General features: G+C 44.7%; 1 protein-coding gene across 18 annotated transcripts in view; it reads right to left on the minus strand.

The window, feature by feature from the left end:
- The window catches only part of FBRSL1 (fibrosin like 1), a 514,372-nt gene that overhangs the window by 262,546 nt on the left and 225,943 nt on the right, over nucleotides 1-25,883 (minus strand). For 14 of the 18 annotated variants that reach the window (XM_082774368.1, XM_082774374.1, XM_082774370.1 and 11 more), the window contains one exon: nucleotides 16,387-16,422. The exons of the other annotated variants lie outside the window; for them this stretch is intronic. In XM_082774368.1, coding sequence (XP_082630494.1) covers nucleotides 16,387-16,422 — 36 coding nt within the window. The remainder of the gene's footprint in view (nucleotides 1-16,386; nucleotides 16,423-25,883) is intronic. 18 annotated transcript variants of the gene reach the window in all.

Below are 25,883 nucleotides of genomic sequence, written 5' to 3' on the forward strand. Positions count from 1 at the left end.
GACTCAAGTTCTGTGGTCAAGATGGCCTTAAACTCAAAGTACAGGGCTCTGCTACTTTTGTGGGGGTTCTCTTGGGGTGTTCTCAAACAGCTAAAGGTTGGACGCCACTAGCTAGGCTCCTTAAGTGAGATATGAGACAAACCTATCATTATGAAGGAGGCCTGGGTAAAAGGGCAACCCGTTCTGACCAGACTGAAGCACAAAATTATTAAAAGCATATTACTGCAAGTCTGAAATCAGAAAATGCCACCAGTAAGGCTCCATGAAGCTCTGAATCTGTCTCCTCACAATGCAGCTTTAATTACGTCTCCTTCCTACATGTGCTCCCAGCTTTGCAGCAATTGAACACATTTCAATATCTAAAAGCCTCAATTCATGAGATCTTGATCAAGCCATTGTAAGCTTATTTTCAATGACATGTTTGCCTTAGGTTTCACTACCACTGATAAGAACTTATTTCTTTTAAAGCAAATTCTGACAAAATCAATCAACTTGAGAAGGTCTGCTGAGTGAAAAACACCACACTCGGCAAAGCCACAAGCCACAGCCCTATTGCGGTCCTCTTTAGCCTGCAAAGCCCCTCTCCATCTACATCCAGGGCTCTCTTGGGATTCCTGCAACTCTCCACTGCTGTCACAGAGATGAAAAAAAGCCTACTGTTTCCCCACTCATTGTCCAAGGCCAGCGAAGTAAAGAGCTACCTGAATAGAATACACACAAGGATGTTTGCCCAAGGCAAAGACGGATCAGAGATAAGGTTTTGATCAGATCAGGTGTAAAGCATCCATAACACAAAGCAGAAACTAGTCCTATTGAGGATCTTTCTTTCACACTCCACTCCTGGAGTAAAACAATTCTGGAAAAAAAAAACACCAACACAAATCAGTCCTTGCCCCACAAAAGCTCTGGATAAAACCATTTGGTGCCAAATGCATTGTTCAGAGGCTGACCCATTTGCACACCTTGTGCCATGCCTCTGAGATCCATCCTGCCTGCCCCTGCACCCCACACAAAGAGCTGGCAGGCAGACCTGCTGCAGCTTTGTTCCTGCACATTTCAACATTACCCAACCCCTCCACGCAATCGTCTGCTCCTCGCTTTCCCTGGCTGTCCAGTAGAGAAATGAAGAAAATTAATGTGAAACTTCAAATTACCCTTCTAATTTTTCTTTCTCTTTTGAGAACCTGCCCTCCTCTTTGATCTTCCCAACGAGCCCGTTTTGATTGCTGACCCAACCACCTGAACAGAAACTTTAAAGCATTAGTCACCGGTGCACAATGTGTCATAGCACTTTGGGCCAACAAGATGGGTAACACACGGACATTTCAGTTAAAAACACGCCAAAGCCTTTCTTCCTAACCACCAGATTCATCTGAAGTTCATTTGCATAGCTCTTCATGCATGTTTCAACTCGCATACTTCATTTAAACTACACCACCTAAAACAACTTCCACCGTTTTTCTCGTTCAGCCCAGCAGTGTTCCTGGAATCTTTTGAAGAAATCATTTCCTTTGTATTTGCCAGAATACTCAGATTTTAGCATTTATTTCTGAAAGGCAGCTATAGTACCAATCCTGCCAACCCAACAGCTCAGTGGCCATCATTCAGCTGAGGAAATCAATAGAAACTCTTTCCAAAATCCCCAGATTTGCTGTTCTCCCTTCCCCCAAAATACTTTAAGCCTACCAAGTCTGGGGATGAAGTGGGACCTGACAGGCTATGCTGTCCCTACTTTTGTTCTCTGTGCCAACCCCAGTGAAGCCAATCAGCGATCAGAGCCTAATTGTCAGCTTGCGCTAACATCCTTCAGATAAAATGATTAACTTTACATCAATCATTGGACATTATACAAATAGAGTCACTGGAACAAAATACTGCTGCAGAATCAATTTCTTTTGGCTTTGATAATGAATGCCTTGGCTTTTATTTTCCACATAAATGCCTATTTTTTTTTTCATTTATGTATCAAGAGCCCATCATACTGCAGCAACATGAAAGGTTTGTGTGTTCATCTTGCTTAGTGTCTACTAAGGCTTTCTATACGATGCTCGTCATCCTGCAGACCCAGCCACCTCCCCAGGCCTTCTGCCCTTCTGTTTAGGTCCTGGGTCTCTGTTTCAGTATCTGATCAAGGACACAACACAGCAAAGTTAAGAAGAGACACTGACAAGACAGACAGAAAGACAGAAAGGCCATTCCCCTAGGGACCTGCTGTAATCTCTTATCTTTCCTTGAAATATTAAATAATTGTTACCCTACCTTCTCATAGGGCACCAGACAAAGCGTTTGTGGAAATCGCCCCTTTAAATCCCTCCCCTCCATGCTCTAAGTAGGATCCATAAATAGGATTTATATAATGAAGCTGATTCTGGCATGCCTGAAAAAGTTCTGTTTGTTAAGAAAAATACTTGAACAAAGATGTACTGTGAGACATTGTTTGTTTGTTCTGAAATACAAATATGCAAATAAGGACACAATATGTTTTAAAAAATAATAAAGTCTTAAATAGATGCCCAAAAATAATGCAGCCAAGCTTGAGAAAAAGATGTGAATATGAAAGCCGTAATTATCTAGCAGTAGGACTAATCCAAAGAGATCGGCTGGAAATAAAAAAAAAAAAAAAAAAAAAGAAAAAGAAAGAAAACAAGGGAAGTGCTAAACACATGAGACTGCAGCATTTGGTTTCAGCGCGGGCAGGTGGTTTCCTTGGCACTTGGGCAGCAGAGAGCATTTCAGACGTGCAGCACGCTCTGAAGCCCCCACCGCCGGCTGCTGGCTTGTCGCAGGTTCAGAGATCACGCTCGCTATCCAGTAAAAGCAGCTGCACCTTCCCTCTTTCAAAATCCCATTAATGGCTGGAATTGGATGCATTTGCAAAGATCTTTATGTTGCTTTGCAGATCTGGGCAACAGCCAATGCTACCGCAGGCTGCAGGCTGAGCTCCGTTAGCGATCTGACACTGCAGTCAGCCCTGGTCCTCACCCAGCTCCCAGGAGGGTGAGGCTCCTGAGCTGGGACGTGCCCCTGCTCGGGGTGGGCAGGGTGCTGGTGCCACCAGGGAGGGAGGTGCCACGGGGCCTTTGCTCCTGCAGCTTTCCAGTGGCTGCTGGAGCTGATGACTCCCGGTCCCCTCTAACACCAGCCCTACGTTGCTTTGCCCTGTCAGTTTCAGCGGATGCTCCACACAGTCACACCCCCTGCGTTGCAGGCTTTCCCAGAGCAGCAGACAACGCTGGACACGGCCAGTGCCTGTTGGTTCCAGGTGCAAGGAACAGGAGAAGTCGCTGACCTGAGATAGTCTAAGACAAAGGGCTTGGAGAAAGAAGGGGGAAGGGAAAATAACATTCAAAATAATAGATATATGTCATTATTCAGACCGTAGGTATATTATATTTTAAGAATAAAATATATCCTCCTAGTCCCTTCAGGTGCTCTTCATCCCACATCCTCCAAAGGGGCACGTTATGCCACGGGGATGATCTTCACAAGGCCTGACATTCAAGTATGGGCAGCAGTTTCGTCACCTCCTCAACATTTTGCACAACAATTAACAGAAGCCTCATTTTTACTACATTGCACTTCAAAGATGTGGTCTTGCTTTGGCTAAGATTTCATAGGAAATCTTAAAAGGGATGTGTTAAAAATTTCTCTCAGGAAAAGCAGCTCAACAACAACAAAAACTGCAAAAACCTAGAGCACAAGAACCCAACTGCACACACATACACACACTTCCAGACATTTAATTACAAAATATATGCGTATGACAGACATCAACAAGCCTACAGGAAGATTCTTGCTTCAGTATTCAATGCAGCTGCAATAAATATTTCAAGGTTTCAAATGGATGCTTTGCAATAGCACAGTTTTCATTTGCACAAGTGCCGCAAGGAAGAATTCAACACATGCTTAAAGCAAAACCAGAGTATTTTCCTGTAAAACTTTAATTGGGAAACTGACACTATATAATCTGTACATCATTGCCTCCGAGCTGTTGTTAAAAAATTAAAGCGGTATCAAAAGAACTGCTTTGTTAAATTAACACGTTATGCATACCAGACAATCTGCACCAGGAAAGGAAATAGCTTTGAGTCAAAAACGCGCTGATTGTTATGGTTGCCTCTGAAAGGCTCTGAGCCACACAGCACAAGCAGACAAAAGCATCCTACATGCCCTGTACACAGACGCATGCCCTTACAAACTTGTGCCATTCAGCAGCGCACCTCCACCCATGCACCTCAACACGCAGCAGCAGTGAGTACCTCTGCCCGAGGTTCACAGCAGCTTGCCCAGGGGCACGTTTACAGTACTAATTTAAAGCCTCATTAGCCCCAGGTCTCTCTCTGAAGCTTGTCCATTGTAACCCTGCAGTTTGCTCAGCAAACATACAAGGAAAACAAATCAGATGCCCTAAGCGGTCCTGAGAAGATGACCACCTTCCCTGTCCCAACCTTCTCCAGCCCGTGTCACTGCCACCACCGTTTTGGCTTCTCGCTAGCCCAGGCTCATCAGGCAGCGGCGCTCTGCAGTCACTCGCTGCTTGGCGTGCCCAAACTCCTGGCAATGGGAGAGCCTCAGAGACCAAGTTTTCCAAAAACATGGGGGTTGTTCCTTCGGAAAAGACTGCTTCCTCTCATCTGTTTCAAGTTGTTCACCTCTAATTTGAAGTGCCCAAGTAGTTTTTGAAGATCTGATCTCTATCATTTCCTCAATACGATTTACAGCTTTGCACGTGAGGGGCTCTTTTAGCCTCATCCCGTGCATCAAGAGTCTGAGGCACTGCTGTGGTCTGCAGCGGTGAAGACGGCTTAACAGTTTTGAGGCTTTTAAGATAAGCAAAATTTCCCTTGACGTTGTAAACTCTTCAGGTGGTTGCAGACAACAGTTTCTGCTTTTTTGATGTCTTCTCAGAAAAGAGCTCACATAATTTTATCAGTCTCTGGGGTGACCATCAGATAACCAAGCTATTCCTGTCTAAACCACTCAATGCATCTCCACCTTCCTGTCACTGGCAATCCACAAGACAACCAGGGGACTCGAGCTAACCGCACGGCTCACAGCTTAACTGATTAAGTAGGTGGGAACTGATGCCAGCTCAGCTCGAAGTGTCTTTCTCTGCTAACCAGAAGCTCGCCGCAAGCTGTAGAGGGGAATGACCACAGATAACACACCGATACCGAAACCGTTTGGTGAAGTTGCAGCTTCCTGCTTGAGTGCTCTCACAATCTCTTCGAAATGAATCTTCGGCAGGAAACTGGCTGCAGTGAAATAGGCTGCCTGGGTCATCGTGTGGCGTGTATTACTGGCTCGTCTTTTCTAGGGACCATTCATTACCCTCTCCTGCCCTCTTCCCTGACTCATTAGAGGTGATGCAAACCAGGGCTCTTCAGAGAACAGCAAGTGCTGAGGGGGAGGGAAAGATGCTTTAAACAAATCTGTGACCACCCTCCACCCATCCCAGCTCAACGCCTGCCAGTTACACAGAGCGTACTGGCCCCAGGCTTCTTCACTGTCATATCCTCATCTTCATGCTTCAAGCCCTTTTCCACGTAAGTCAGCCTGCTGCTTGGCCTAGATGCCATTATGCAGCTTTGGAAGAACGGTGCAAATACTGTGGGGAAAATTTGTCCTGCAGGCTGGAAGAGGAGGTTTGATCTAACTTTGATCACGAGCCTTACAACTACGCTCGTGTCAACACCTGCTTGTATCTTGCTATGAAAAATGCTTACAGAGAAGAACCTTTTAAACATGAGTGCTTTCTGAGAACAAATTCTGAATCTTTGGTTCCTTACAATGGAAGTAGCCTACTGCATTTAATGTCTCAGCTGTTCGTTGCCTGGAGTGTGAAGGTCAGCCCGAAAGTCAGCAAGAAATTGCTTCCACTGGCTTAATTTGGCGTTCTTAACCGGGACACAAAGTGAGGGCACACACATGGCTTTGGTGACTCATCAGGAGATCACTTCTGGAGATCTCACAGCCGTCACAATGACCTGATGATACATGGAAATCACCAAGAATTATTTTGAAGAAAAGTAGTGTTAAAGCATATTCTGCAATGGGAGGGAGGGTGAAACCCTGCAGGCAACAATTATGTTTTGACTTGCTTACCTCTGGCTCTTTGTAGAGTATAAGTGATATGTGACAAAACAGAGCTGTCAACCACTGAAGTTGACAGCACTGGTTCATCAACCTGTTAAAACCAATGTATGCTTCACCCACCTCGATGTTACCATTTTTTCCCCTTGGTAATTACTACCTGGTCTGAGTGCGATGCTGCCTGAATTAAAACCACACGCTCTGCAGGCTGCATCATCCCTCACCTACAGCACTCTGATCGCTACCACAGGGCCAAAAATCTTCCTGTTTGGGTTAGTTGATTACAAGGGTACCAGGAACTGTCCCAGCATCAAGTCCAAAACATGCCCAGAAAACTTAAGAACCACACCCCACAGCTTCTGAATCAAACCCCAAACTTGTTTTTATTTACAGGCAGCAAAGTACCAATCCAAAAAAAATTGACTGAGGTTTGCAAACACCTAACAACAACACAGCCCTAGCATGTTTCTTGAAGACTGGCAATGACGCTTTCTGAAAAATGTGTGGCAAATTAATCAGACCAGAAAATTCCTCGGGATACTACAGATCTAGGCCATAAGTGTTCATGCACACAAAGAGCAAATCTTACCCATCACACCACACAGAGATAAAATGCAGACAGTCAAGGTATGAATCAGGCTACATTCCTGTAGAAACCACTGCAGACGTGTCCATTATGATGTAACAGTGTGTTAATCTTTCCTCTATTCTGGTTGCAAAACTCTGAATATTCACAATTAGTAGTCCATTACTGTATCTAGAAAGAATCCTTAAATAAAACAGTTGATTCCTTTAAAATCGAGATGTGATATCATTTGAGCGTGTAACTCAGCAGCACCATGTAAGGACCCCGAGTGCTTGCTGGATTTTTTTTTTTTTTTGAGACACATACTAACACCATAATCAAAAGCAATTTTGAGCTCAAAACTGACCTCAAGGTTACAAGACTCTATGGCAGACTGCTCCTTTTCACTGGAAATACATTGTGCAGCCTAGACGTTAGCACACACACCGGATGGGCCACAGGGCTAATTAAAAAGTAGCTTTGGTGCTTGTGTCTGCTCCAAGAGCAGGTTAGTAAACCAAACTTTAAAAAAGTAATGAAACAAAGTGCTACAGGAGCAGACAATTCCCACAAAAACAAAGCAGGGCTCAGAGTGATGAACAGTTCTATTCAGCCTCTGTGCCTTTGAGTTCCTGACCTGTGATGAGCTGAAAAATGAAAGAAGAGTTACAATCAGCTGCAACTAAGCTGAACATCGGGTATTTGGAACTGGAAGTTAAAAATTTCTCTCCTGACATTAGTCTCATCCATCAGCAGGTTTTAAAACAAGACTTATAATGACCAACCTCGGGTGTGTCAACCACTGGACTTCTGAATTACACCACTGCCTCCACAAAGCTGTTTGCTCAAACGAATAGCCTACCAATAAAGAAGAGTACTTGGCCTTCCAGTTACCAAACAGCATGGCAAAGGTCTCCCACCCGATCACGACTCATCTCACACATGGGCTGCACGCTATGGATTCGTCTACATTTTTCCCCTTGAGCTGCATTCCCTGGCTGTCTTCAAGTTTTACATCGAGCCTCCTATGGTTTCGTTTATTTATTTGCCATAAGAAGGAGAAAGGGCACCTGGGTGTTACTTCACTTTCTAAAATGTCACCAGCAAGTCACGGTGACTGGGGCTGGGATCAACAACGAGGAACTGCAAAGCTGCAATGCTAACGCGATGGGAAGTGAAAGCCCTGACAATGTGCAGGAAACATTTCACATGGCTGAGTAGGGCTTCCGTCTGAATGCTCCTCTTCTAGTATAGCAGGTGAGAAGTCCAGTCTTTCCAGCAATGATTTGAGTCTTGCAGCAGGAGCCTAACTGCTGCCTGGGCTCCTCCCCTGGCTGCCTGTCCTTCCTACAGGAGCAAGCACGGTGCCATTCCTCTCTTCTTTCACCCCTCCCAAATGGGGGAGCACTGCCTTTCTGCTGCACACACAGTTAAATTCCCCACTGTATTTACGTCTTAGCAGCCTGGTGTATTGCAGCCAGGCTGAAACATGAAGTGAGAAAGAGCGAAACCTCAACCTGCAGTATACAACAGATTTTCCCCCACGTGCAGTTTTCACAGCAGAGCCAGCACCACACCTCCAATATGCTACTAAAACCGTTCTGTGGCGTGAGATCTGACTTGGGATTTTATCTGTTGTTTTGTTAAATTAAAGCTGCATCTTTGTTTTCTGACATTGGTGAAGATCTCTCTCTAACCTTTAATAACAAATCCCAGTTAAAAGAAGGAGGCGGCAAGAAAGAAATGCATGTGCTGAAATTGAGTGAAGACCACCAGCCTACAGGAAACCCTCCTTGCACTGCAGATACACAGCAGCGAGTTTTATCATCAGTCCAAATAACTGACCCTCTGTAGACCTCCTTATTTCCCCGCCGTTCAACACAGGTAAAACTATTTGGGGACATACTAGAAATCAGTCCCTGAGCACAAGGGCAAAAGGTTATTCCACAGAACTGCACAATTAAATATTTTAAATCCTACAATGCACGAAGAAGACAGCTTTCTCTAATGCCAAAAGCATCCGCAAAGTTCATTCACTCAATCCCTTTTCCTTGTTCTCTCTTGTTCATTTGCTATTAAGGTCAACAAAACATGCCATTTGTCTCATTTCTACAATAGCACTGCGAGTTAATGTCAGTGTTATTTCCTCTGCTGCTCCTCTTACACTCCGTGGTTTTGGGTGTAGGTTTCTGCAAGGGCATATTGAGATATGAGATAAAACAAGAAAGCGTGAACTCGCCTGCCACATGAATTTCCTCCGAGGAACACACCACAGCACCCAGCACAGCAAACTCCAGCAGGCTCACACAGCCCTCAGAAATTGGCTATTTTAACCCCTTCTCTAGGTACAACGCCCTAGCATCGCCAGTTGTCACTGCCCAGGACTAACAGAGAGTTACAGAAAATCAGAAACACACTCTGTCCCCCGAGAGGCTCCACACTCATCCCCTGTTCATTGTGCTCATCTGGTAAGTAGCCCTGATTCTAATCAACCGCCTGTTTTAATTGTCTTTTTGATGGTTTTGGTAAATGGAAAGAAAAGAAAGGTAAAACAAGGCAAGGGCTTGTAAGGAAAGAGTTGGGAGAGCAAATAATGATGTGAAAACCACTCAGACAAGCAAATACCCTGCCCTAGTATACTAGGAAAGCTATAGCTCATATATGACACAACTGCCTCAGGACAGTCTTGATCAAAAAGGTCCAGAAATAAAGATCACATATTCTCAAAATCCTTTGCCTTTCCTGTCCAGAAGGGTGTAATCCTTTCCAGGCTGGTGAATTCAAGATGGATTTTGGTCAACTCTTCCTTTCAGCGTGCCAGGCCAGTGACAGTGAGGTTATCCTACCCCAAAAGCTGAGAAGCAGAGGGAATTTCAGGGGCTGCATTTGTATAACAACAGCATCTTTCTAGACAGATGAGCCACCGGATCCCCCACAGTGCCTACAGCCAGGCTGGGAGCAATGGCTGGAAAGATTAAAAATGTGGGCAAAAATCACACAGAAGTCATCTGCCCCTTCCCTCGAGGGGCTCCCAGTGTCTGCCGGCTGCGGCTCCCCCGCAGCTGGGGGGTTCATGGCAATGAGCATCGCCCCACGCCGCTGCTGCCGCAGGGACAAAGGGCGCTGCTGCTGCTGGAGCGGTGCTCGGGCAGCTCCGAGGCCGCCCCTCTGCAGCGCTGCTGGTTCGGGCAAACAAACTTAGCCAGAGAGGGCCCTTTGTGCTTATTTATGGCTGAGGAGATGAGTGAAAATTTATGGGACTTTTCATCCTAATTAAAAGCAGAAGTCGTCTAAAAAGAAACAGATTTTCAGAAAAGGGAACTTCTAAAGGAAAATGTGTTGTAAGGATGTTTATGGGCTCCAGTATTTGTAAAGCTGAAGTATGTAGTTCATTTATGTTTGTACTTCTGCTTACGCTTTTCAGAGGACGTTTCAAAAACCCTCAAGAGCTCCCACAAATCTGGAATAATATATGCCCTAATTACTCAACAGCATTGGAGCTCATGGGTTATGGGAGAGACTCCAGAGTCAAGGGGCCAGCTCCTTGGCTGCCTTACAGCAGCCCGGCCCTATCTCACACAGCACTCGGCGCTCAGAACAAACAAGCCTGGAGTATTTATTCAGTAAGCTCGGCTTGTCTGGGTGAACTCAAACATGGGGAGAGTTCTTGTGAAGTGAGGCTATTTAGGAACACACGCAAAGAACTGCAGCAGAAGTTAACTGCTTTGGGCTGACACCCACAATTATATTCCTGGCCCTCCAAAATCCTAGCTATCTTACAGAGAGACCTCCTTTAAAAAACCTTTATATTTCCATTATATATTGTTATTTTTCTATTTCTCATCCTCTGCGCTGCCATTGCTCCTACAGACCACATCACTTTATCACAGTCCCTTTTCTCTTTCTCTGTCTGAGTACCTGTCTTCAAAGAAGATAGAGCACTGCTCCACCTGAAGGGACCATATCTGCCATTCTTCTTCATGTCCAGAAGAGAAAGACAATTACAGTCCTTTTTTTTTTTTGTACTTGGCATCATGGCAAAACAAGATTGATACTTATTTTGGAATGATTACTCCTTTATTCATAAATCTTGTCCAGAAAATCTTGCTCATTTTGCCAGCCCACAGGCACACTATTGTAGGAAACGCATATTAAATTCACTTTTTTTTTTTTATCATTTAACTTTGGCTCCAGCTCAAGGAGTTTTAGATTCATAACAAGAGCCCTGTTTCCAATATTGATTTTTGGCAAGGAAAAATGCTAATTTATCAGAGGTCCTAAAATACAATGATTTTTCCAGCCCAGCTACAAAATTTTACCTACCTACAGAGGAGAGATTTTTCACTAGCGTATGACAGATCAGCAAGTGGAGGAACCCCATTAGTTACAAGTCAGGTTTGCCTCTGGTCACCGAGCACATTTCCACACCCACGAGCTGAACCACAGAAGAATTCCCAAGCAGAAGCAATACATGCTTCAGTGCAATCCTTTTGCTGATCCTAGTGCAGAAACGGATGTCTCTCAGGATGCCAGATTCTCAATGGCAATCACAGAAGTGGCAAGGTATGTAACGGTCACCTTGGCGTTGAGCTCAGCTTGTTATGAAAAAGAAGCCGCTGAAGGTGCTTTCCTAAATCTGACGCTCTGGTCCCCAGCCTGAGAGCACAAGAGCATCCTCGAAGCACCGGGCGGACCAGTGCAGCGCTGCTGGCACGAGCTGCCGCGCGCTTGTGTAACCATCACGCCGAAACGCTGAACCTGCCTGTGCACGCACCCGGGGTTTCTGGCGTGGGAGCAGCCTCCTTAGCGGGGACCATCTGTTTCAGGGTTTCACAGAGCTGCACTGAGCTGGCACAAAATTAAAACAGGCCATGAAAAGAGCTTTACAGGGTATATGAGGGTATAGAAACTGCAAACAGTCAACAGCTCAAGGCTGGTGATTCCCTAGCACTTTGCTGTCTCTCGTACCTGTCCTCCTTCCCACTGCGCCTGCCGTACCAGAGCCCACCTCCATGCTGCAAACCAGGCGACAACTCCCAGCACACGTGCCCATGGCACCAGCTAAAGAGCTCCGAGGGGGTAAAGGTGGCCCTGGGCAGCTCAGTTAGGTGACAGCACCCTGCACAGCCCCACCAAGCACACCGAACAGACACACGATTCAATGGGAGGATCCTGCAAGGCCACGAAGATCATCTCCAACAACTGGGAAGCCAGGGCAGGCTGGGCCACAGGCACGCGGTGCAGCAGGGCTCGGGGTGCTCCAAGCACAGAGATGCTCGCTCCGGGGCTGCCTCACAACACAGAAAGCAGGCAGGCTGTGTGGTACAGGTAGTGCTGACCTGGCTCTGGATGACCTGCTTGGCTCTGCAGGCCTCAGGGACTTTTTGCAAATTTCTTGACACCCATGAGCTTGTCTGAGTTATCGGAGACGCTGGTTTCCGGTGCTCAACAAGAAAGATGTAAAACCAACAGAATTTGATGAGCTGCCAGGGATTCGACTGGGCTGCAAAGACTTTGATACTTTACAGAAGCTCAGAATAAAAATCAGCAGCTGCTGTTGCCAAGTGTGCGTTACTGCTTTTATGAAAAATAAGAATCTTTCAAGAACAAATAAAACAAAACAAAGACATCTCATCCTCCTGCACTTTTGTTCCGAGGTACGCTCAGACGGGGTGGTTCACAGCCTACCCATTTGCCATATGCTTTCACGTTTATTCACTCCTGCATTTTAGCCCCTTTCATTTCAGAAGAGGAACAGCTGCACAGATGTTCTATAAATAAACTGCATAATTTATTGGAAAAGGTTTTTTGCTTATTTTTTAAGCTACCACATATTCCCGATTCCTTCCTTTACTGTACTCTGTAGAACTGAGCCAAGTTCAACTGCAGCTTGGGTTTGTCTATACGATGAGCCCAACGTTATAAACAACTGCAACTTTTTAGCCATTAATAACAAACTGTAAGTACTGATTTTATGTTTGTTGTAACTACTTTCTAAGTATGTTAGGTCTTCAATTGACTTAGCTATCAGAAATTTGAAAAATGGTCCACAGGGCAACTTCAGTGCTATACACTGAAACCTCAATATGTAGCTAATTTCTAATTTTACATTTATTTTTCAACAAATCAGTGCATTTTCAGATAGACAGGCCTCTCATACTGTTACCAAAAAGACAATCTGTTTTGTCTGCTCGGAGCACACAGACAGACCTGTCTGACTAAAATCACTAATCTCATTTGTGTGTGCAGGAAGTGTGACAAATGGCTAGAGTAGTTTATCGCATATATGTAACAATCAAGTCATAAAGGGAATAAGATATTAACCTCCATAAACAAACTAGCATTCTGTTTCTCAGCACAGCGGAAGTATACGTTCAGTAAGATAAGGACATGGATCACATGCTATTGATGAGATAAGGAGCCTGCAGAAACACTACAGACACAGATATGTCTCCTGTTACCCATCTCAAACTATGTGTCTTTCAAAACTTTATTTTGGGAAATCTGTTTATAAGAAATTTTGCCTGTGACCTCCTCAGACAGACTGAAACTACACGCCAAGTCGCTGTTAGCACCACTTTAGAGGCCACAATTTTCACATCTAGAAATTAAACCTACGTGCAGCTGCAGTTAACCAGAGGTCTTTGTTAACTTCAGTGACACCAGGATTTCAGTTATTGCAAACATGGTCCTTATTTTAGGCTCTGTGGGAAGCCTGAAATCAATGAAGTTGTTGGAATATTCAGCACTCAGGAGCTATTATGCAGACCCTTGTATTTAACTTTCTGAACTTCATCTCCCGGGCCCCCAGCTTGCCGAGGCAGGTGGTGCCAACCTGTACTGAGCACGCAGGCAGGCCTCGCCTGCCTTGCCCTCTGCAGCCCAACTGGATGGCTGAAACCTTGGACTGAGACTTGTCACACAAGAGACCTACGACAGGTTCTAAGTACTCTTTCTGCAAACGTGCATTTCTTTCCTTAAAATGCCCTCTGATTTATTTACCAGCGTTTCTAAAATCAACCTGGTCTGCAAGGACAGCTGAAGGAAGCGAATGGTGAAGTGTGCAGATTTGAAGCAAGCTAATTAAAAAATGAACACGCACAAAATAATTTGTGGTATTTAAACAGCTGCTTATGAAACCCGGTACAAGCACTTCACAGAGTAACGATATATATCATCATTTTGCAAGTGACAGTCTTCAACGACACAAGCCGTGCACAGATATCAGGAGGATATCAGGCAAGTACAAGACACGGTGTCTCCACCGTGCCTCCTGCTAGCACTACTTCTTAATGTGCTTTCACCATGTCTGGCAAACAACCTATTTGATGTAAACAGGGGCAGAGCCAAAATACTGACTTAGTGTTTCATATACAGCTGCTTTCATGAGACAATGAAAACTGTTACAGGATATTACGGACAACCCCTGGTTTGGGGCCAGTCTTCTTGAACCGGTGGTTTGAACATCTCTGCCACCTGGGAGAATCAGCTTCCAGCACAGGTCTGGGCCAGCGAGGTCTGGCAGTGCTGGAAGTGATAGTGTCTGCCTTATGCTGAATCAATTTGGAGCAGCATCGGAGTCTTAAGGGAAACGGTCAGCCTCAACAGCTGGTAGTTGGTGAGGCAGAAGGCAATTTAATAGGGAAAATGACAACCCAAAAGGAAAAGCAACCCCAGCTCACAGTGCTCATAATCTCAAAATACTGCCTTGGCATGCAGAAAGCTCTTACCTCCCTTGACAGGTTATGGGTTGGCTAAATACAAGAAACTTGTCCCCAAATATGCACAGAGAAGGAGCTAGAAATCTTCTCAAAATAATTTATCTGAGAGACAGAAGCAAATTTCTTAACATTCAGTGATGGTGGAAAACAGTCCTGTGATTTACTGGCCTAGAGACTCTAAAAAGAACTCTTCGGCCTTTTTCCATTAAGATTTTGAAACCTATGTTATAGCCAGTGGGAAACTGTTTCATTCCCCAACCATGCCCTCAGTCATGAAATCTGTGAAGATGATTCATTATTATTCATGTGGTGCCACAGGCATGCATGACATTTCACAGACAAAAAGAAGATACAGCATCTGCCTTTAGAAGCTTAGGTGGATCCAGCTGTTCACATACAGGGGGAGGAGCACTCAACTGGTCTGCAAATACAGATTTAAATCCCTGTACGAGAGCAAATGTTCCTCATCGCTCTGTGAATTAAGTAACGATACTCACCTGGGATGCTGGAAAGCTTTTCACAGAAGGATACTTAGGAGACACGTGTCATTACTGTCTAAAAATTTGTGACAACATTCATAATACCGTACGACTTTTCAAGTCATGTGTTATTTTTTAAAGCATTTGTGATTTAAATGTGCCTAGCTTTGTATTATGTCTTTCTGATAATACATATGATAGCATGCAACAGTGTTGCTATGAAATCAGAATATAAATTGTGAACTGCCTAGCAATTAATTCATTCTCTGGGCACACAGCACCAGGTAGGACCTCACGGGTTCCATCAAACATTTCCAAACAAATTATTTAAAGAAAATAATTCATGTGATTGTCACGAAAAATTGTGTACCAGTTTTCTCATCAGCTTCCTAAAGGATAAAATTTACCCATTTTGATTGATGGAAAGTGAACAGCTATAGCTGTTGATAAGAGTTTTAGACCATGTGTCTAGAAGACAAAATTTTATCATGGCAAAGGTCATGAAAAAAGCAATTACTGTCAATAAGTGTGGGCAGGAATTGTTAACTGCACGTAGATGTTCTCATTCAGATTTGCATACAAGATTAGCAAACACCTTTACCTACAGCCTTTGCACTAGTAATGAGGGAATACATGATTTATTGGCTGAACAACCAGGATACCATAACGGCTAGCTACATACCAGACACTGGTTATGGGAGGCAGATATAGTGTGATTCCAGGAATTTTCATGTTGGCATTGCTAAGCCACTCAGACCCTCTCCTATTTCTTTGTTAATACATGCACTAACACCTACATGCCTGCCTTTTTGGACCACTGAGCAGCAAAGGTACCCAAATAAACAAATAACTATACCATCTCTATGTGAGGAAATGTCATTGTTGTACACACAAATAAGGTACAAGAAAACAGAAACAGCCAATTCAGCATCACTACTGCACTGTATACGTATGCAGATACGTCCTGGCCCTGCAGCACCAGCCCTATAGCACTTATACCTGGGACCAGCAACACCGTCCTCTGAAAACAAGGGATTTTTTCTGCTACAATGTCTTGTAACTCAGAGCTTGTAAACAAGAGAGTATTGACTTTTTGTTCAGACTGGTGAGGGTCACAATTCTTCTTAAAGTGCAGTAATTTTCTCTTTGATTTCCGTATTTAATGCACAAATGACAACCTATGCAGGGCTGAGCGGGAGAGGAGAGGAGGGAAACATCTCCCACCGGTGTTGAAAACTCTCCCCTCTCACATCTTGTAATTCTCAGGAGATGGCTATCTAGCACAAATGCACGATAAAACAACCCCAAACCCCTCCCTGTAGGCATAAAATTAAACTCAGGGAGCCCCCAGACTCCCAACGCTCTCTCACGTCAGAGCAGTCCCTTGCCACGTGCATGACAGGCCTCTTCTCTAAGCCTATTTTTTACGTTCTGCATTTCTTTCGTGTCAGTGGATATGCAATAGGTAATGTAAACCTCTGCAATCAACATCAACAGAAGTGAAAGAATTAGCTGTAAAATGACTTACGGAGTAGCCTCTTCCTGAAAGCGATTGAGCAGAACTCTGTGGGAGGAAACAATATGCCACAGTAAGTAATGCAAGAGATTCTGTGTAATGTAAGATAAGATCATTTTGAGATTCCCTCCCCCAGCCCAGTATTCCTTAGGGGAAAACTTCACCACCAGAGCGCCTCAAATTATCTTCTGACATTCTGAGTGCTGCCACAGGAGTAACAGCAAAAGAGCATTTCCAGGTGAGGGCTCCAGGGCTATTTCAGACAAGGGTTTCATAAACTACAGCAGAGCTTCGACAGCGCCTTCCAACTAAGGTAAAAGCTCTCAGAGTGGGATACATCTTCATAGAAACACAGACTCAAGGATGCACTGAAGTATGTGTTTTCAACTGGCCCTCTTCAGCACGTAATGGCAGCTTCCACGGAACAGCACGCAGGCACAAGGGTGCTCTCCTGAAGCAGGCTGCACATTTCCCTCACCAACTCTCCATTGTGTAACCACATACCCCACTTTCCACTCCCCTCCTAGGAATTCATGAGCCTCCTGCCTTCATCGCTGCAGTATTACCATATGACAACTCTATCTGAGACAACAATGGCACCAAGGCACTAATTTATCATCTCTCAGAGCTTTAATAAGCATTCTGTCCCTTTTGAATAAGTTAAATTATATTGTTTACTTCTGCTCTTCATTCCAGCTCCTCCTGCTCCTTTCTCTACCACATCCTTACCTCTTTCACAGGCTGCCAAATCATTTGGTTCTTTTCCTTTTTATTATACCATCTCCAGTCACTTGGATCTCTTTCCCCTCGCTACAACCCAAGACTGTTGAGCCACTGTTTTTCACTGGCAGTGGCTTTCTCAAAGCAGCTAAATGAATTCCACCTCTATCCGCAGCTGCTGCTCTGTGCCTTGTTTTTGGAAAGTAGAAAGGAGCCTGGAACAGCGGTGGCATATGACAAGGGGGGAGCTACAGCACATGACCCACACTCTGCAGGCCGATTTCCAAGTGTGATTTACAATCACGATGCCCTTGCTACGTGACTTTATTAAACAGGACTCAGGGAGCCTTAGCAGCCCCATTTCCAAGACTGATGTGCTAGTGGGTACCAAAGCCTAAACAAAAGTACCGGAACACTGCAGGCTGGTCTCCAGGATTGTTTGTCTTTGCAGCAGCGCCAGGTGTTGCCATGTTACTAAATCACCAGAACAGCACAGTACCCCCAAAAGATTGATTAACACAGACTGTGGACTACTGCAAACACTTGCAATTTTCCCCCACTAAGATAACAGAGCCTCTCAACTACCATTTTCAAGCCTTTTGATCAGAAGATAACCCAAATACATCCAGAAACCTTTCCAGACTCCTGCACTCAGCAGAGGACTCAATTCTTCCGTCCCTCAGCCTGTGCTACCCGCCCTGTAACTGCCCCAGGCACCAGAGAAGTACTCTGCCAGCCAAGCGCCCATGCAGAGATGTTTCTGAGGTGCAGAAGAGACAACAGCAATGCCCTACAACCAGGTGAGCGTGGGGGATTGGGGCTCCCAGCAGCCTTACCCCCAGCCTGCCTGCCTGGCACGGGGAGCAGCGTGCCAGGAGGAAGGCAAGCTGTGCGTCCACACGTCTGCAGCTGATGTGGGACTGGGCACCAGTGCCCATGCCCTGGCCTGGCACGCAGCGCCCACACCACGGTCCTGCTGCAGCCCCAGCATCTCTGCTCTGTAGGAAAAGGGCAGCTCTCACAGGCCAGTCTGAGATGGCAGCAACAAAGCGCTCCCAGGGTTTAACTTTCAGCCTTTTGCATATTACACATTGCTTTGGCCTCTGCCTCCAAATGCTGGAAAAAGATAGGGAGATATTTATAAACCTCTTTAATGTAAACTGCCCAGAAATAAGACTGGTGAAATGAAGGGCAGTAGCATTTATTTCTTTTTGAGAAACTAAGAAGAACCCATCCCTCCTCCTAAATACATTAACAAAACAAACACTCATGGGATTCAGCCTTGTATAGAAAAAAGGTTAATACCAATATCCTGCTATCTACATAAGTACACCGAACAGCTGAATACAATTACCTGTTCTGACACTTGTGATAGCTCGAGCAGGCAGTTCACCTAAAGTGCACACAGAAACGAGGAGGGGGTGAATTACCTGCTCTGAGAGATGGGAGGAGGAAAGGAGAAAAGACAGCGTTTCCCCTTCTTCCCCTCACTCAAGTTGGTTTTAACAAAGATCAGCAAAGTCTAGCAAATTGGAAATAATAACCAAAAACAGAAACAGGAGGTTTCGTTAAAAGCTTCCCTCTAGGGAAACAGCCCCTCCAAGCAGTCTTACTTTAACACAGTTATTTTCAATCTCGGAGACTTGTGGACCCTCCAAAGAATTTTCCAGGGATGGAGCAGACCCTTGGATGACAAGTTCAAACAAGCTAACAACGACCTGCTTTTCTTAGATAACTTTCAGGCATCCCAAGCTGTCCAAGAACCCCAGGAATCTGCAGACCACTGATTTAAACCACTGAGTAGAAAGAATAAACAAAGGCTGAATACAGCGTTACATCAGAAGTAATTAAAACTGAATGGCAATTTACACTGGCATTTTTCACTTCTAAGCACTTCTTTCTCCTTTACAAGTTAAAACATTAAATTTCCTGGAAATCAGGGGGAAAAAGTTTTTTTTCTCCCCTCAGAATTTTTATTGCATGTATAAAGTTAGTAACTGGTGAATGCTTTGGATCTCACTTGCAGAATCCTTTCCAGCAATTAGGTTTATGCACAGCCATGCCCCACGCTCTCCAGAGCTGTCTGCATGCACGTTTCTGCACATCTAACAGACCGCTATTGCGCTCTCGGTTGATGAGGAACACTGTGGGCTCTTTGGGAGACTCCATAGCAAACTGCCACATGGAGAAACCTTCAGAGCCCCAGCTAGCAGCAGCCAGGAGAGCCAGAGCAGAACAGTTTGCATGCAACTGTGATAGATGTTCCTAAGGCGAATATCTTTTGGGGTTGATATAAAACTAGTTCAATCCATATGTCTCAATATCCACATCAAATAATGAGGAAAGTAATCAATAGTGGCTGCAAATATAAGAAATCTTAGTGGAAGTTTAACTTGGCATCTACCCAAACTTCAAGCAACCTCCTTTGGTGCTGAATGAGTGCTTGTCTGGCAGGAGCAGTAACCGGAGCAAGCCTTCAGCTGCAATGCCTTATGCAGAGGCTCTCACCTACAGGATAGGGACACTTTTCCAGAGCATTATCATAAAGTCCTTGCTCTCAAAATAGTTCATTTGCTTTTCTGGTCATTTTTTCCCTCCTCTAAAAGCACGTCGAACAGCAAGATATGGTCATCAGAGTACCCAGCTAAACACACGTGCTAGTGCCACACTGACCAGCACTAACAGGTAGCTTTGGTTCACCCGTGACCAAAACCCCAGCCCGAGCCATCTCTCACTGCTTTAACCGTGGCACCACCAAAGGCTCGGCTCTGGCCACCCCAAACCGTTTGGGAGACACGCAGCCGAAGAGGCAATTACAGGACAGGGCCAGGTGGGGACACGATGCTAACTGCCTGCAGGACGAGCCACCATATCTCACATTTCCAAACACCCTCACATCTCCAAAACTCAGCGCCGAGAGGCTGGGGATGAGGGGGCCGGGGGGAGGGCAGGGCCCTCAGTGCCGGGCTGGAGCTCTGGCTTTCGTGACTCCCGAGGCTCTTTCAGCGCTGTCGGGAATGCCCCGAGTTTCTAAGGGAGACTGTTCCTAGTTAGGGGCAAAATGAGTGTGGTCTGTGCATTTAATGACGCATAAGTGGAACTACAGTGCTAGATGGCATTTGTGCATAAAGATAAATGGCTTATAATATTTTGCAGATGATGTGCTCTTTTACAGCTAAAGATTTTTGGTTCCTTTTAAGCCCAAGGTTAAAAACAAAACCAGACAGCACAGACAAGACATTTCAGTTATGTCACAGAGTGAATTATTTCTACCCTGGGATAGCTCTCATGTTAATTACACTGGCTGTAAAAAAATACACCTTTCTGGCAGCAAAGACAAAATCCCACTGCTGAAAAACTCAACTATCCCCGCAACGTCCTTGAGAGTTTGAGTTGCACTGCAATTTTATTTCAAAGATCTCTTCCTTTATTCGTTATCAACACCACGATTGCAATTTAGAAAAGAAAATCACAACAAAAATCTTACCAATAACCTTCAGGAAGTTTCCCAAGATTGTCTATTAAATTGATGGGAAGAGTTATTTCCCTTGTATAAACAAAAGCGTGGCCTTCCACTGCTCACATGATGCAGAACAAATCAAGATGCTCTCCGTTCAGTTTCTTAAAGCCACTGGGTTATTTATTGAACTGTAAAGATGGTTAGAAGGGCTTTAAAATCCAGTAACATCAAGGTAACAGGACACCTTGAGCCAATTCCACACTCTCAGTGGGTCGGAGAGACTTTAACTTGGATCTTTTACATCCTTGATATATGAACTAACCATAGAGGGATTAGATAAAAAGCAGGTGATGGCAGCGTGACCACAAAATCAGCTCTCTGCTTTTTGGTGTTCAATTCCTTCTTCTTTGGCTACAAGACCTAAATTAGCATATTCCAGAAATGTCAGGAGTTCATTTCAGCTTTTCTGATATGTGCCACTTGTGTTGGCTGACACCAAGAATACATTGAGCAACTCTACAATCTCAGCTGTTGAAATAGCTGTTTTGGGCAAATAGCTATTCATTTGGACAAAGGACAGCCCCCAAAAGAGCCTCCTAGCACTGTTATTATTATCATCCCCATGTCAGTGTGAAAAACGAGGCAGAGAAAGACTTAGACGTGTCCAGTGTTACCCAAGGAGTCTTCAGCAGAGGAGGGAACTGAAACATATTTCCTGACTCCCATTTTGCAACTAATTTTTCCTTGCTCAATCACAGGCCCGGACTCATCATATACCATGTGCCTGATTTGTTTGGCTAGCATTATAATTAGTAATATGGAAAGAACATATAATAAGATGGGAAATTACATTTTATAATATTTGTTCAGGATGAAAACTCACCTTAGCTGTATCTGTCTTCCACTATTTCTCAATTACCCCAGTTGGGTGATCAGACTGGACTCAGACACGAGGAAGCACGTATGTTTACTGGTCCACTTGGCCACTTACAGAACATTTAACAACAGAATAACAGGTCAGCTTTGAGTACTGGAGAAATCCAGTACTGCCTTCCCAGGCATGTCTCTTACAAAACCTGCCTGCCTTGAGATGAGAAGGGTAAGTGGGGAGGAGGGCAAAAAGGGCCAAGGACAGAAGATATCCCAGACCTTAACAAGAAGACTCTTAACGCAATTTATTTCTATAGTCACACCCCTGTCTGTTAATACAATGAGTGCAATTGACTTGGCAAAGGTCACAGAATGCATCTGATGTTCCCTTGGATTAGAAACCAGGCCCTGACAAGATAACCACAATGCATGATGAATGATTTTGGATGTCACGCAAAACTTGAATGCGTTCCTTCCGTAACTCACTTATTTTATTATGTTGGATAAACAAAGGGGCGTTATTCCCCCTGGAAATACTGCAAAAACCGTTCAGTAAGATATCAAACTACACAAGCTCTAAACATCTGTAACTGGCTTGATAAGCTACAGAACCCAAACCAGCTTCCACCCAGAAGGGGAAACTCAGATTTCTGGAGCTGATGGCCACAGAGAACAGAAGAAAAACGGCCGCTGACCAGAAGCACGCAAGCCATCTCTGCACACAGTCACTCAGCCAGGAGCAGTATGAAAAGACTTCACCCTTTCGAATGGGGGTCAGAGCGGATGACCTTTAGGGGTTCCTTCCAACCATTCTGCGATTCATTCAGTGAATGCACACGATGTCTGCAAGTACTGCTCCCATTCAAACCATCGCCCTGTGGACCAAATTCCCAAAGCCTCCTCCAGATTTTCTTCCAAGCTATGCTCTACCACCCAGAGCTTCACGCAAGTTGTTATAACTTTGCTCGTAATTTCTGCTGCAGTGGAATGCGAGCATTCAGCATTTTGTGGGACACAAAGATAAAAGCAGATAGCACGCTGTAGGGACATTAATTTTTTCTTCCAGAAGAAAGTGACTTGAAAGGTTTCATTGTCCTTATGTGTATATTCAAACCAGTTTCCCGAGACTCATGGCTTGATGAGGAGTCTTAAAACTATTCGATATTTCACCAAGCTCTAGATTGCTTATGCCACTCTTCTGACGAGGGATCAGGTTCTAGCACGTTACATCTAGGAAGCAATGGACAGGATCTGCCCCAAAGAGTTTGCAGACAACATTTTGCTATCCCAGGCCTTCTGAAAAACTCCTCCAGGGCACCACCCTCAGTAGCATCCCTTACTGAGTTCTTCTGTTGTGCTGCGCCCTGCCTAGAGCCGAGAGCAGGCATCCCACACGTCTCGCAGTTTGTAAAGTGGATAAATGTGGACCTGTGGTGCAACTGTGGTCCAATTCTCACTTCTGAGGCTCTTTTGATCATGCTCCTGGCAAGGTACTTCAGCCTTAGGCACACGTAATGGACCTGCGGCTTTGTACCCTGCCGCTGCTTTAATCCCCCTGCCCCAGGAGGGAAAGCGTGGTACAGAAAGTAGGAGGGAAGGGGGAGATAGGAACTGTGATGGCACACAAAGAAAGGCAGATCACAGCGAACTGTTTGAATCAGAAATCACAGAAATTATTTTGTATTCATCTACCAAAGAGGGAATTTTATATCTAGTCTATACAATATGCTAAACACTTATCAAAGAACATTTAGAGAGAGGGAAATCTCTGCATTTCCTAAAAGACTGCTTTCTGTTTATTATGTTTAAAGAAAAACAAACAAACATACGAGGATAGTATGATGGAAAATTAGAAAAGATAGCCTGGGGGATGGGAGATAAGAGGAAAAAGCTCTGAACAACTTAGAAGCAGCGCTTGCTGATTTATTTTTTTTTGTACAGCTCAAGTCAATCCCTTGAAAAGGAGAGTTTTGACTCTTAAGTGGCCAGCACCTCTTGCAACATATTTCCTAATCAGTGAGTATTTATGGTCGATATTTTATATTTCCAATTTCCCCCTAAGGGCTCGTGAGAAAGCAGCACACCTGCCAACCTTTTCAGCTGGGCCAATAATTGCCAATTTGCTCTTTGCCTTAGTATATCACTCAATTTAGCCCTGGCTGTGCCCTGCATACATCCTCATTCATCTCTGTGCCCCCATGACAATTAGAGTGTTAGCTTCAGCTAACTAGGGCAACTATTCTACTAGGGTTGGAAGACAATTATTAGTCTATTTTCCCATCTTGTGGCAACAAAATTGAGAATCCATGACAATTACATTCAGCAATTCTGCACTCTGCCGCCTGCTCCCCCTCCTTGCCCCCACCTTCCGAATATTTCAAATTATCACAGCTCTACTACCACATTCAAATTTTCCATGTTCACAGGGAGTGAGGCTTCTATTTAAATGATAATGAGGGACGATCCATTCAATTTAGTGAGGGAGAAAATCCATTAAAAGCAGGCAGTTCTTAAGCTGATGGGTCAAGAAAAAGATAAAAACCTTTTTTTAAAAGCCATTATACAAGGCTCCGTGTGGATTTTTGGACTGTTCAGAACATCAGAAAAGATTAGGACAATTATAGAACATGGGGAAAACCAAAACAAAATGCCCAAGCCTTCCACTTTTACTTGGGTCAACACAGCAAAATAGCAATATGGCTTATCTGGCTCTTAATTCTCTGGTAACTTCCAATTACCTCACTATAAAGGACAGCAGAGGAAAATCCCATTTTGGAAAAAAGCTGTTGACTCTGTGTTGGTTGCAGAGGACCTGCAAGTACGTGTGCAGTAGGGATGTCAGCTTAATAACAGATTTTAAGGGAACTTTACATGAACACTGGGAACATAAACAAGTGGCAAATTCCCATCCCCTGTCCCCCACACCACACAATCCGCTGTGCAAAGCTGGGTTAAAACTTCTCTGCTTTCCCATTAGAAGTTTCATTGTCCAAAGGAAGATAACAGCCTCAACAAATCACACCTCTGCAGCCAGCGATGATTTCACTTGATCATAATAAGCATTTTTCCCAATGATGCATAATAAATGGCACTCAGCATAATGTCTGGAAAAACGGGCTATACAACACAGACAATTACTGTTTTACTATGAAGTCGCAGCACTCTCCCCCCTCAGAAGTTTCATTGTGTCAAAGCAGCAGCAAAATGCTCTGCATTTTGTTGTGGATAGACTGATAGCTCTGTGTGTGCGTGTGCAAGACACAATCAATCATTTGCTTCAGCTTTCTTTAGAGTGCAATTATTTCACGACAGACCGGGCCACCTCTTGACTTCATGGTCCATTAGAGACTAATGACATGCATTAATGTAAATAAAGAACAACTTACTGGCATCCCATTGAACAAGTCACCTCGAGAAACAAATCACACAGAGGAGCTAAGCTGTTCATAATAGCGCCTTCTAAATGGAGACCAACAATGAAGCCGGAGGGAGGACTCCCCTGCTTCTAAGGTGGAAATGCCGAATGCTGGAGCTGACACTTTCACGCACACATTTCCCACCACACCTGCTGTGTGCCGCCGTACAGCAGCCAAACCTGCTACCTCCTGCCTCATTTACTTCATTGTTCGCCCAAGTTAATGGGAACAGGGATGGGAGGGAAAGGCAGCATGAAAAGCAGTCCTCAAGGCCAAATGCACCAAGAAACAGCAGGAGAGCTGCTCAGGGAAGAGTGAGAAAGAGCTCAGGTGCCTGTGGCCGCAGCACATCCATCTGCAAGGAACGCGGCCACCCCAGCGCAACCGCGTGCTAGAACCTCGATGCGTAACCACCACCTGCGAGGAGAAGCCATCCGTGCCTTCCCTTTACATCCTTACTGCCCCGGGGCTTCTTAAATCTCAGTGCCACATGGAAGAGCTTGCCTCAGTTCAGCTGCCCACCACCTACTTAGACAGAGTGCCAGGAAATACAGCTCCAGAGCAGCGCAGGGACCAGGAATGCTGGACAGAAAATCCTGCACAAATTGATGCTCAGCAGCACATCATCATCATTTCCCTCTTCCCTACTCCCTCTCCACAAAAAGAAAAAATCTGCTGCCTTATTCCTCTGCACACAAATGGGGAAAACCATCCAACTGCACCCGTGGGACTTGCTAAGACTTTCTGACAGTCACTAAATAGACTACAGAACATTTACTAGTATGCAAGGAAGCGTTGTACGTAATTAAAGCTAAATTGCACTCGTCAAGTAATGAACGAAGAGCATTCTGTGATTCATGAACCTTACTTTTCAAACTGTTTAATTACTAATTTAAAAAATTCTCATTTGCAACGGGTCGTCGGGTCACGAGAGCAACTTCAGCAAAGCTCTGAAGTGTGCCCTGGCCTTGAGGCAGTGCCCAAATGTCCCCATTGACTAAGAAAAGAGGAGTGCCTGTTTCCCCCTGAATTTCACTGGCTGA

Source organism: Aythya marila (assembly GCF_965140915.1).
Source record: "Aythya marila genome assembly, chromosome: 17".
In the NCBI taxonomy this organism is placed as follows: Eukaryota; Metazoa; Chordata; class Aves; order Anseriformes; family Anatidae; genus Aythya; species Aythya marila.